Below are 14,220 nucleotides of genomic sequence, written 5' to 3'. Positions count from 1 at the left end.
TCCGGCTCAGCTCCTTCTTCACCACAACGGATCGGTACAACGTCCGCATTACTGAAGACGCCGCACTGATCCGCCTGTCGATCTCACGATCCACTCTTCCCTCACTCGTGAACAAGACTCCTAGGTACTTGAACTCCTCCACTTGGGGCAGGGTCTCCTCCCCAACCCGGAGATGGCATTCCACCCTTTTCCGGGCGAGAACCATGGACTCGGACTTGGGGGTGCTGATTCTCATTCCGGTCGCTTCACACTCGGCTGCGAACCGATCCAGCGAGAGCTGAAGATCCCGGTCAGATGAAGCCATCAGGACCACATCATCTGCAAAAAGCAGAGACCTGATCCTGCGGTTACCAAACCGGATCACCTCAATGCCTTGACTGAACCCTTTTTAGACATGTTGGAATTAAACACATGTAACAGTGTGATGTTTTTATGTAACTTATCAAATGAGTCTAAAAGAAATACACCATATCATATTAAATACCACTTAAAAGCTGTAGAAAGCTATGTTTTGAATTTGACGACTATTATTAGCATGTTATGACACAAATTATACTTCATGTGCTGCCTGATTATTCTTTAAAATTTACAGAAAAAAAATCTCGTCTACAAAATAAAGGTTAGTCATTTGTAAATATGTTTTTTCCAAACAAAAATCCAAAAGACATGCAAATTTAAATAGTTGAATCAGCATTGTAACCCATAAATGTACAGGTATACGGGTTACAGATCCTTCTAAGGAACCATTACTATGAAAATAAATGGTTCCTTATAAAGATCTGTTCATCCGAATTGCACAATTAAACAAGAACAATGGACAAAAACCTAGCACTCACGCTATCTTTTCAGTTTGAATTAGAGTCTAACTCGCAGAGATGTCCCCAAACAATGCACAGGTGAGCGGTCCACCCCGGGTCCCGACTTTGCACCGCCAGCACTTCATCCATGGCCACCGGACCTGTGCCTCCCCTTCCACAAAGGAGAGGGGGGGCAGAGTAGAAAATAGTCCTACTGCTTTTACTTCATGTCACTTCCTATAAACAGCAGTACCTCAGTTTTCATTGGTACTGTAATCCATTCCAAAATGTCAGCTCAAGTCATACGTACTTGCCAACCCTTCCTGATTTTCCGGGAGGCTACCGAAACTCAGCGCCTCTTCCGAAAACCTCCCAGGACAAATTTTCTCCCGAAAATCTCACGAAATTCAGACGGAGCTGGAGGCCACGCCCACTCCAGCTCCATGAGAACCTGACTCAATGTTGTGACCCTCTTAAACAGGACAATACTGCCATCTACTATACATAGAATGTCTGTTCTGAAGCCCACAGTAAAGAGACGTAACTTCATCACGCCGCCTGGTTATTGACTACAACCCAATATATTACACCGTCGAGGAGCAAAAATTAAGAAATACGCTTGCAAGTTTCAGAACGATTGGAAACAAGAATTTCAGTTTATCCAGGAGAGTTCGAAGTGGAAGGGGTATGTTGCCTGTAAATTTTGTAGAACAGACTTCTCCATTGAACACAGTAAACGGATATACTCAGCCACGAACGGTCAGCAAAGCACAAAGCGTCCGCAGCGCAGCATCGTTCACAACCCAGTATTATGGCCCACCTCGCAAAATGGAGACCCAATGGTGTATCTTATGCCTTTGACAAAGATGGCTATGCTGATAGCTGGAAGCAACATCCCGTTCTCATTTGCGGATGTCTACAACAAATCCGTGAAGGATGTTCCCAGATTCGGAGATCGCTCGCCAATACACAAATGACAGAACAAAGGTTACTCAAATAGTGAAAGGTAAGTGTTGTTGTTGTTTTTTAGTAACCAGCAAGCACAGTACAGTTAGTAGAACAACTGTGTTTTTATTACTGTGTATTTGATAGGTGCCGTCTGAAATTCAACTATTTATTTTATTTATATATATAATAAAATAAATATATATAGCTAGAATTCACTTAAAGTCAAGTATTTCATACATACATACACATATATATATACATATATATATATATATATACACACATATACACATATATATATATATATATATATATATATATATATATATATATACACACATATACACATATATATATATATATATATATATATATATATATATATATATATATATATATATATATATGAAATACTCGAGTTGGTGAATTATACGCCACCCCTCTTAACCACGCCCCCCCCCCCCCCCCGAAATCGGACGTCTAAAGGTTGGAAAGTATGAGTTAGAGTCAAAACTGAGAGGAATTACACGACAGCCCAAAATGTTATTTAAAACATAGCTGGAAAATCCTGACTGGGCCCAACGGGAATGTGATTCACAACTAATGAAGCCCGGGAGACCGGCAGCAGACTTCTGACGGAGGTTTCCAAGCGACAATACACGCCGCGTCACTTGAGATGAGGGACTACAGTATCTCTAATTACATCTATCTAGAAAAAGGCCCAGAAGGAAACATGAGACTGGAAAGGACCAACAACTAAAAAGGTGGCTGGGCTCTATTAGTGATTGTAGACATTTAAAAATAGACGAACGACAGTTCAAAAATACCTTGCCTTTGATAACAAGTAAAGCAATCAATTAATGTTTATTTATACAGCCCTAAATCACAAGTGTCTCATAGGGCTGCACAAGCCACAACGACATCCTTGGTTCTGATCCCACATACGGGCAAGGGAAAACTCACAACCCAGTGGGATGTCAATATGAATGACTATGAGAAACCTTGGAGAGGACCGCGGATATGGGTGACCAGGGGAGACCGGATGCAATGGACGTCGAGTGGGTCTAGCATAATATTGTAAAAGTCCAGTCCATAGTGGATCTAACATAATGAGAGTCCAGTCCATAGTGGGGCCAGCAGGAGATCAACCCGAGCGGAGACGGATAAGCAGCGCAGAGATGTCCCCAACCAATGCACAGGTGAGCGGTCCACCCCGGGGGTCCCGACTCTGGACCGCCAGCACTTCATCCATGGCCACCGGACCTGTGCCCCCCCTTCCACAAAGGAGAGGGGGGGCAGAGTAGAAAAGAGTCCTACTGCTTTTACTTCATGTCACTTCCTATAAACAGCAGTACCTCAGTTTTCATTGGTAATCCATTACAAAATGTCTTCTCAAGTCTTACGTAACATAAATAACTAACTCAACTTGCAAAGCCGACACAGAGGCATCGGACATCAATAGCATTGTCAAACTCAAGGCCCTGGGACCAGAGCGTTTTTTTCTATTCGGGCTTAAATACTCTGGAATGCACTCCCGGTAACAGTTAGAGGTGCTACCTCAGTAGACGCATTTAAGTCCCATCTTAAAAGTCATTTGTATGCTCTAGCCTTTAAATAGACCCCCCTTTTAGACCAGTTGATCTGCTGTTTCTTTTCTGCTCTGTCCCCCTCTCCTTCACAGATTCGGTGACCACAGATGAGGCGCTCGCTATCCAAAGTCAGGACCCAGGGTGGACCACTCATCTGTGCATCAGTTGGGGACGTCTCTGCACTGCTGACCTGTCTCCACTCAAGATGATCTCCTGCTGGCCCCACTATAGACTGGACTCTCACACTATTATGTTAGATCCACTATGGACTGGAGTCCCACTATTATGTTAGATCCACTATGGACTGGACTCTCACTATTATGTTAGATCCACTATGGACTGGAGTCTCACTATTATGTTAGATCCACTATGGACTGGACTCTCACTATTATGTTAGATCCACTATGGACTGGAGTCTCACTATTATGTTAGATCCACTATGGACTGGACTCTCACACTATCATGTTAGATCCACTATGGACTGGACTCTCACTATTATGTTAGATCCATTTTGGACTGGACTCTCATTATTACAATCGATCCACTATAGACTGGACTCTCACATTATTATGTTGGATCCACTATGGACTGGACTCTCACACTATTAGGTTAGATCCAATATGGGCTGGACTCACACTATTATGTTATGTCCATTATGTACTGGACTCTCACTATTACATTCGATCCACTATGGACTGGACTCTGACACCCTTTTTAAACCAGTTGATCTGCCGTTTCTTTTCTTTTTCTCCTATGTCCCACTCTGCCTTGTGGAGGGGGTCCAGTCCGATCCGATGGCCATGGATGACGTACTGGCTGTCCAGAGTCGGGACCCAGGATGGACCGCTCGTCCAGAGTCGGGACCCAGGATGGACCGCTTGCCTGTGTATCGGCTTGGGACATGCCTGCGCTGCTGATCCGCCTCCGCTTGGGATGGTTTCCTGCTGGCTCCGCTGTGAACGGGACTCTCGCTGCTGTGTTGGATCCGCTTTGGACTGGACTCTCGCGGCTGTGTTGGATCCATTATGGATTGAACTTTCACAGTATCATGTTAGACCCGCTCGACATCCATTGCTTTCGTCCTCTCCACGGTTCTCATTGTCTTTATTGTCACCGACGTCCCACTGGGTGTTAGTTTTCCTTGCCCTTATGCGGGCCTACCGAGGATGTCGTAGTGGTTTGTGTTGGGGTTTGTGCAGCCCTTTGAGACACTAGTGATTTAGGGCTATATAAGTAAACATTGATTGATTGATTGACTATTATGTTAGATCCACTATGACAACTGCACTATGCACTTTTTGCGTCGGATGAAAAGAGCACAGTTCCCTCCCCCCTTTCTCACCACATTCTACAGAGGCACTATAGAGAGCCTGCTGACCAACAGCATCTCTCTCTGGACTAGAGCCTGCAATGCCTCAGACTGGAAGTCTCTCCAGAGAGTGGTGAGGACGGCGGAAAAGATCATCAGGACTCCTCTTCCTCCTATCCAGGAGATCGCAAAAAGCCGCTGCCTGACCAGGGCTGAGAAAATCTGCAAAGACTCCTACTACCCCCACCAAGGACTGTTTTCACTGCTGGACTCTAGGAAGAGGTTCCGCAGCCTCCGTAGCAGAACCTCCAGGTTCTGTAACAGCTCCTTCCCTCAGGCGGTAAGACTCTTGAACGCATCCCCCCAACTCCCCCCAAAATGGATTAACTCGCTGGAATAAAAAAGACAATATAACATACAGCCATAAACCTGGATGCATATGCAAAAGTGCAATGTATTTATCTGTACAGTAATCTATTTATTTATATCTGCACCTTATTGCTTTTTTTTTTATCCTGCACTACCAAGAGCTAATGCAACAAAATTTAGTTCTTATTTGTACTGTAAAGTTTAAATTTGAATGACAATAAAAAGGAAGTCTAAGTCTAACTGGACTCTCACAATATAATGCTAGATCCACTCGATGTCCATTGCACCGGTCACCCGGGGGAGGGGGGTCCCACATCTGCAGCCCCCTTCAAGGTTTCTCATTGTCATCCCATTGGGTTGAGTTTTTCCTTTCCCTGATGTGGGATCTGAGCCGAGGATGTCGTTGTGGCTTATGCAGTCCTTTGAGACACTCGTGATTTAGGGCTATATAAGTAAACATTGATTGATTGATTGATTGACCACATCTGGCCTCCCACATCATTTTATGAGGCCCGCGAAAGTAAAAAGCATGTTCAATAAAGTACTTTAACTTTTCATACTAAATATTTGTTCTTTCCATTTTTTAAAATAAAAAATACATGTACTAAATCTAATTGCATGTCTGTTGAACTTCAATCTTATGTAATAATGCAACAAAATATTATACTAGATCTGACCAAACAGAGTCTAAGAATAAATCTGACCTAAGTCTATAACGTATTCTGAGACAAACCAGTTGCGATCAATTTAATGCCCAGAGAATATAATGACCTGGAAAAATGATTACATCGATTATTTCTAACTGTCACAAAATCTTTTTCCCTTTTTTCAAATGTATTTCATGTTTATAAACTCACATGTCCCAGGACACATGAGGACTTTGAATATGACCAATGTAGGATCCTGTAACTACTTTGTAATGGATCGATTCCCAAATTTGTGGTATCATCCAAAACTAATGTAAAGTATCCAAACAACAGAAGAATAAGTGATTACATTTCAACAGAAGTGTAGATAGAACATGTTAAAAGAGAAAGTAAGCACTAAATGAACAAGTGGATTAATATTCCATTTTCCATTGCTCGTCCTTCATAATTTTGACAATAAAACGGGAAATGACACAATATGTTACTGCATATGTCAGCAGACTAACTAGAGCATTTGTTTTCTTACTTAAAACTAAAAGACAAGTTTTCTAGTATGTTCACTATTTTATTTAAGGCCAAAATTATTCTTCAATTGAAAAAAGCAACATGTGTTTAATAAACTGTAAGATGTTGTGTTAAAATAAAGACAATAATGCCATGCATATTACTTGTCCATATGTCGCCAAGGCAGAAACACATCAGAAACTATCCAGTGCCAAATGTCTCCGCATATTTCAACTTACTGCATTGTGAGCTTAAGTTAATTACTGTGGCAATAGGTGCCCCCGAAAACAATTATTACTCCACTCCAATGGTTTTTTTTTTAAAGTATTTACATACCGTTAAGCAGGGTTCTAACACGCGGCCCACGAGACGTTATTTTGCGGCCCGCATCTTCATATGTAAATTTAGTGTGAATGTGGCCTGCGAGTGTTATATGAATGGTTGCTTGACAGCGTCTTCTTTGCTATAATTACTAACCCTCCAGGATTTTCCAGGAGACTCCGGAATTTCAAGGCATTCATTCAAGGGTAAGCATTCCCTCGAAAATCTGTCAGTTTTCAACCGAACAACAATGTTCAATGGGTGCCTTGATGACACTGCCTTTGACCGCCTTCTACAACTTGTACTAACAGCGTTCCATCCCAAACTTCTCTGTATTTGGCTTTTATACAGCATACAGTCTCAGCCACATGTTCTTCAATTCTTCTGCAAACCCTCTCCAGTGACTACAAGGCATACTTGAGCAACAGCCTTACAGGTCACACTGACGGTGACTGTATAAACAAATTTATCACTGTTACAAATATGCGCAACACTGCGGACCCACACCAAAAAAGAACGACAAACACATTTCGGGAGAACATCTGCACCGTACCACAACATAAACACAACAGAACAAATACCCAGAATCCCATGCAGCCCTAATTCTTCCGGGCTACAATATACACCCCCGCTACCACCAAATCCCAACCCCCCACACATTAACACCCCTCCACCCCCCACCTGCCGTGCATTGGTTGAGGTGGAGAGTAAGGGCTGCAAGGTGTTCTGGGTATTTGTTCTGTTGTGTTTATGTTGTGTTACAGTGTGGATGTTCTCCCAAAATGTGTTTGTCATTCTTGTTTGGTGCGCATTTTTGTAACGGTGATAAACTTGTTTATACTGCCACCCTCAGTGTGACCTGTATGGCTGTTGATCAAACATGTCTTGCAGTCGCTCTCGTGTGCCAACTGAAGTCTCTTACGGCATGTGTTCAGGCCGGTATACTGTTAATATGGTGTAAAGTCGAAAATGATGACGTCAAAGGCACCGTGAACACGGCACGTTTATGATATTGTTGACTGGGTGAAAATCAGGACAATATTCTGGAGAACGTTCACCCAAGGCAATTGTCGGGAGGTTCACTGAAATTCGGGAATCTTCTTGAAAAATGGGGAGGGTTGGCTAGTATGTTGCAAAGGCGGGAAAGCCATTCAAAGAAGGTGAATTCATTAAAACGTGCATGTTAGATTTTTTTTAAGAAATCTTTTCTTGCGGCCCAGCCTCACCCAGTGTCTGCATCCAGTGGCCCCCAGAAAAACTGGGTTTGAGACCCCTGCCGTTAGGGTAATCCCAATGTCTATTGCAACCAATGCTGTATCATTTTCTACTCTTGATCAGATATGTGGAATTGTGCAAGTGTGGCCACTTAATGTTTAACGTAAAATGTTAAAAACAAATACACAATAAACTATATTATTTCAGTATGCATTGACTGTATAGTGCACATTTGTACAGGAAGTCAATAATGCATTGAAGCGCACAATAACCCCATGGGGACGATGGGCCGTGTCCACTTGATCCCCTGACTCACTTTGAAATGATTGCTTCTCTCAGTAAGGAGATTTATCTTAGCCTTCCAACCAGTCAGGGATGTCAGAATAAACCAAAAGCTAAAAAATATGTACAAGTAGTAAGCAGGAAATTGATTTTGACAGATCACAACATAAATCTGTGATGTTACACAACCGTTACTGAAGTTCCTTCCCTTTAGTGCTGCACGATTATGGCCATACTAATAATAATCAATATTAAAATCCTGATCAATAAACAACTATTCATTAATGTAATGTTAGGCGTTTCCCGCGGATCAGCAGCATGTGAACGTGATCATGTAATCGGTAATGAAATAGTCTAACAAAAAGGCTAATAAACTAGTCCCTCCAGGATTTCGCAATTGCGCAATCATGCCACAGAAATGAAACCAATTCCCACCAGTCCTGCATGGCCTCGCAACATTGTCCAAAGCCCACAATTAGGTATGTAACTACAAAAAACTGTAAGAATGATAACTGACGTATAAAACTCAAGACGGTTTGTGTTACCGTTTTAAATTTTAATTATCGAACAACCCTGACTAATAACTGCACTTTGATCAACTCACGGATTGACCGGCGCCAGGGAACTAGTTTGAATGCCAACATGAAAACAAGAAACATTAACGTCTTTCCCCATTAAGGAATGATATTCCCGAATTTCGGCTTATATAAACTAGGGGTGTAACGGTACACAAAAATTTCGGTTCGGTACATACCTCAGTTTAGAGGTCACAGTTTGGTTCATTTTCAGTACAGTAAGAAAACAACAAAATATAAATTTTTTGGTTATTTTTTTACCAAATTTGTGAACAATGGCTTTATCCTTTTAACATTGGGAACACTATCATAATTCTGCCCACGTTAACAATAAACTGCCTCAAATTGTTGCTCGGATTAAATAAAATGACAAAACTTTTCTTCTACATACAAAAAGTGCAACATTAAACAGTTTCAGGTCAACTCATCATGCTTAATTTATCACAGCATTAGGGAAGCCCGTAGTTGATTTTATCATGTAAATGTTATATTTTTATCAACATGTGATAGCAGGGACCCTGCCATTCAAAGCTTTTCTGTCCGTAACACACACACACACACACACACACACACACACACACAGCAAAATGAGCTAACGTTATGCTAAAAGCTAATTTGCCTTCACCTCAAGCCAGAACTGCGAGCGAGCTAAGCTGCTGTTTAAGTTTCTAGGACAGGGGTAGGGAACCTATGGCTCTAGAGCCAGATGTGGCTCTTTTGATGACTGCATCTGGCTCTCAGATAAATCTTAGCTTAAATCATTGCTTAACACGACAAGTAATGAATAATTCCGCTGGTGTCAAAAATAACATTCAAAATATAAAACATTCTCATGCATTTTAAGCCATCCATTCTACCGCACCTGTTCAAGAAGTTGCATTAATGGTAAGAAGTATTTTATTTATTGTTGGTTAGCTTCAGAATAACAATGGTATTAAAAATAATAAGAGATTTATTATACTCTAAAAATGTTGGTCTTACTTAAAAATGCACACATTTAGTTGTATTCAGTCTTAAAAAAAATATGACATGGCTCTCACGGAAATACTTTTTAAAATATTTGGCTTGTATGGCTTTCTCAGCCAAAAAGGTTCCCGACCCCGGTTCTAGGAGGTCAACGGGCTCACAGTGATGTTAGTAGTAGTTGACTGGGAGGTGTTTATTATCATTTGGGGAGAGTCCGCTGCCTTATGCTCACCTGCTAAACACCTATCTGCTCCACGCTGAAGCATTTACTACATGCGCTCTGATTGGCTGTTACCGCTATATATGTAACCAATCAGATGGTTGTGTGGGTGGGAAGTGGCGCGGTTGGGAGAGTGACCGTGCCAGCAACCTGGTTCGATCCCTACCCTAGACCAACCGAGTCAGGTCCGTTGTGTCCTTGAGCTAGACACGTCACCCTTGCTCCTGATGGGTCGTGGTTAGCTGCCTTTCATTCAGTGTGTGAATGTGGAAATAGTGTCAAAGTGCTTTGAGTACCTTGAAGGTAGAAAAGTGCGATACAAGTATAACCCATTTATTTGATCGTGGCAGTCACGATCCTGATTGTGATTAAAATTTGATTGACCCTACTTCCAGGTTCATAGTGATGTTCTGAGAACATGAAGTAACAACTTCACTTGCAGAGGCCTCGGTGAACACAAAATACTGAGTCAGGCCGAGGGTTTCCAGAATAAGCACTTGAACGTCACTATTCCTCTTCATTCAAAATTGTAAACATTTTAAAAATCAACCTAAAAAGTATATTTGCGTGTACTGCAAAGTCATTTGTTGTTGTTTTTTTTACCTTTGGCTTCTTGGACATGCTCGTCCTCCTTCACGGCTGCAAACACCTGTCGCCACTGTTCTCCCGCGCTGAAACGCTCTTGAATTATGCAAATCCCTTGGATCTGGTGACCCAGGGAGGCGAGTGGCTGACAGTCAAGTTCCCCTTAAACACAAAGCGGTGTCACCCGGGTAACGACTAAAAGAGACGGAAATGAGATGTGGCCATCCTCGAGACCTCCGAGAACAACAAATGTCACCGCTCCTGTGGAGTGATGCTCGCTGAGCTCTCTCTGGCGCACACACACACGCACACACACACAAACGCACACGGTCGAGTGTTTAAGCCGTGTGGTGTCATGGTGAGCTCTGAAGTGTTGTTCCTGCTGGCCGAGCATTAAGCTTTAATTTGATAGGGTGACATCTGTTGCATGGTTAACGAAATGGTGTTCTACTCGGGACTTGACTGGAAAACACGCCACGCACGTTTTGTGCTATAGTAATACGGAGAAGTAAGCGCTAGGCTAAAATATTGACCTCCTCCAGCTGCACCGCCGAAACCAGACAGACATCTGGTGGCTTAATCTGCCCGTCACTGTGTTTAGGACTGTGGCCGTTCAGGCCTTATTGCGTGGACCCTGGTACACCTGCAGTGGTGCAAGGCGGTGGGAACGGCTGCCTGTCGCAGGAGTAATGTGGCATCAATCAATCAATCAATGTTTATTTATATAGCCCCAAATCACAAATGTCTCAAAGGACTGCACAAATCATTACGACTACAACATCCTCGGAAGAACCCACAAAAGGGCAAGGAAAACTCACACCCAGTGGGCAGGGAGAATTCACATCCAGTGGGACGCCAGTGACAATGCTGACTATGAGAAACCTTGGAGAGGACCACAGATGTGGGCAACCCCCCACCCCCTCTAGGGGACCGAAAGCAATGGATGTCGAGCGGGTCTAACATGATACTGTGAAAGAAAAATACGTCTTTCTGTGGCAGCGTCGGAGAAAGTTAAACATGGTAATAAACTACGGTAAGTTCAAGGACCGCCAAAATTAGTAACACAAAACAGCGCTCGCCAAATACTCTCATTAATGAAGCGTGTTTAATATAAACTTTGGAATTTCTAACAATTAGGAAAGTTGGCAGAGGGGTTAGTGCATGTGCCTCACAATACGAAGGTCCTGAGTAGTCCTGAGTTCAATCCGGGGCTCGGGATCTTTCTGTGTGGAGTTTGCATGTTCTCCCCGTGACTAAGTGGGCTTCCCTCCGGGTACTCCGGTTTCCTCACACCTCCAAAAACATGCACCTGGGGATAAGTTGATTGGCAACACTAAATTGGCCCTACTGTGTGAATGTGAATGTAATCGTTGTCCGTCTATCTGTGTTGGCCCTGCGATGAGGTGGCGGTTTGTCCAGGGTGTACCCCGCCTTCCGCCCGAATGCAGCAGAGATGGGCTCCAGCACCCCCGCGGCGCCAAACGGGACAAGCAGTAGAAAATGGTTGGATGGATGGATGGATAGGAAAGTTTGTGTCATGCTTGTACTCTGACAGAAACCATATTAAAAACAAAAAAAATGATTTTTTCCACCATCTTTTTCCAATTTCATACATTTTTGAAAAAGCACTCGAGGGCAGTGGTTCTCAACCATTTTTCAGTGATGTACCCCTTGTGAATGTTTTTTAAATTCAAGTACCCCCTAATCAGAGCAAAGTATTTTTGGTTGAAAAAAAGAGATAAAGAAGTAAAATACAGCACTATGTCATCAGTTTCTGATTTATTAAATTGTATAACAGTTGAAAACATTGCTAATTTGTAGTGGTCTTTTTTTAACTAAAAAGATATAAAAATAACTACAAACTTGTTGAAAAATAAACCAGTGATTCAATTAGAAATAAAGATTTCTACACATAGAAGTAGTGAAGCGAAAGGAATCATTTATATAGCGCTTTTCTCTAGTGACTCAAAGCACTTTACATTGTGAAACCCATTATCCAAGTTACATTTAAACCAGTGTGGGTGGCACCGGGAGCAGGTGGGTAAAGTGTCTTGCTCAAGGACACAACTCCAGTAACTAGGATGGCAGAAGCGGGGATCGAACCTGGAACCCTCAGGTTGCTGGTTCTACCATCCAAACATGTCCACCAAAAAATCTAGCTGTCAACACTGAACAAATGATAAATGGGTTGTACTTGTATAGCGCTTTTCTACCTTCAAGGTACTCAAAGCGCTTTGACACTACTTCCACATTCACCCATTCACACACACATTCACACACTGATGGAGGGAGCTGCCATGCAAGGCCCTAACCAGCACCCATCAGGAGCAAGGGTGAAATGTCTTGCTCAGGACACAACGGGCGTGACGAGGTTGGTACTAGGTGGGGATTGAACCAGGGACCCTGGGGTTGTGCACAGCCATTCTTACATTGTTGCATTTAACTTCAGATTTTAGCAGAGGTGGGTAGAGTAGCCAGAAATTGTACTCAAGTAAGAGTACTGTTACTTTAGAGATGTATTACTCAAGTAAAAGTAAGGAGTAGTCACCCAAATATTTGAGTAGAAAGTAAAAAGTATGTTGAGAAAAAACTACTCAAGTTCTGAGTAACTGATGAGTAACCAGATTACGGCAACAAAAAATGCACAAAAACATAAAAATAGCAATGAGCAAATTCAGAGCCAGGAATATCTCTTGAGCAACTAAAACAATAATATATATTTAATAATAGTACATTAAAATAAAAATAAAAAATGGCACATTGAGCCACACCATAGGCTCAGTAGGCGTTCTTAGATTTAATTGATTGAAACTTGTATTAGTAGATTGTACAGTACAGTACATATTCCGTACAATTGACCACTAATTGGTAACACCCCAATAAGTTTTTCAACCTTTATCAATTACTTAATAAATGACCAAGTCGAGGTGATCTACCTCATATATACATATACATACACACACACATATATATATGTATATATATATATATACATACATTTATATATACACAGTATATAATTTATATTTATTTATTTTGTCGTTTTTGTTCACATGTTAAAGGAGTTTTAATTAATATGCATGCATGTTTAACATATCAATTCCTATCTTTAATAAAGACAAGAATATAAGTTGGTGTATTACCTGATTCTGTTGACTTGCATTGATTGGAATCAGACAGTAGTGCTGATAACGTCCACGTTTTCAAATGGCGGAGAAAAAAAGTTCCTCTTTTCTGTCTAATACCACATGAAAGTCGTTGGTTTTTGGCATTTTATTTGTCCAGCTTCCATATTCGTTTTTATACACTTTACAAGAAATACATTGGCGGCAAACTCCGTAGCTTGCTAGCTTGTTTGCTCTGGCTTTCGGAGACTCTTATTTTGTTAGCACAGGCGCGATGGAGCGGCACTTTTATTGTGAAGACAGGAACTGTGCGATCAGTCTTTAGGCTTTTGACGGGAAGTACGGTTGAAATAAAAAGTGTCTTTTTTCCTTTACACTTTTGATTGATTGAAACTTTTTTTATTAGATTGCACAGCATATAGTACACATTTTGTACAATTGACCACTAAATGGTAACATCCCTATAAGTTTTCCACCTTGTTTAAGTCGAGTCATGTGACCGCCTGGCTCTGTTTGATTGGTCCAATGTCACCAGTGACTGCATGTGATTGGTGAAACTCAGGCATGCGTAAATTCTACTTTGAAGCTGTCATTAACCAAAACAAGTTCCTGCTGTCCAGGGTTCAAATCCAGGCTCGGGATCTTTCTGTGTGGAGTTTGCATGTTCTCCCCGTGAATGCGTGGGTTCCCTCCGGGTACTCCGGCTTCCTCCCACTTCCAAAGACATGCACCTGGGGATAGGTTGATTGGCAACACTAAATTGGCCCT

At 42.0% G+C, this 14,220-nt stretch overlaps 1 protein-coding gene across 5 annotated transcripts in view; it reads right to left on the bottom strand.

Annotated features, from left to right (window-relative positions):
* Positions 1 to 14,220, bottom strand: part of cacnb2a (calcium channel, voltage-dependent, beta 2a) — a 188,005-nt gene that overhangs the window by 124,064 nt on the left and 49,721 nt on the right. The window contains exon 1 of one of the 5 annotated variants that reach the window (XM_061922216.1): positions 10,346 to 10,529. The exons of the other annotated variants lie outside the window; for them this stretch is intronic. Within the exon in view, the coding sequence (XP_061778200.1) occupies positions 10,346 to 10,363 (18 nt within the window). The 5' untranslated portion in view covers positions 10,364 to 10,529. Of the gene's footprint in view, positions 1 to 10,345; positions 10,530 to 14,220 lie in introns of those variants that run through there. 5 annotated transcript variants of the gene reach the window in all.

Source organism: Nerophis ophidion, linkage group LG15 (genome assembly GCF_033978795.1).
Source record: "Nerophis ophidion isolate RoL-2023_Sa linkage group LG15, RoL_Noph_v1.0, whole genome shotgun sequence".
NCBI lineage: Eukaryota > Metazoa > Chordata > Actinopteri > Syngnathiformes > Syngnathidae > Nerophis > Nerophis ophidion.
Note: the sequence above shows the minus strand (reverse complement) of the source record. Positions and strands in the feature narration are given on the sequence as shown.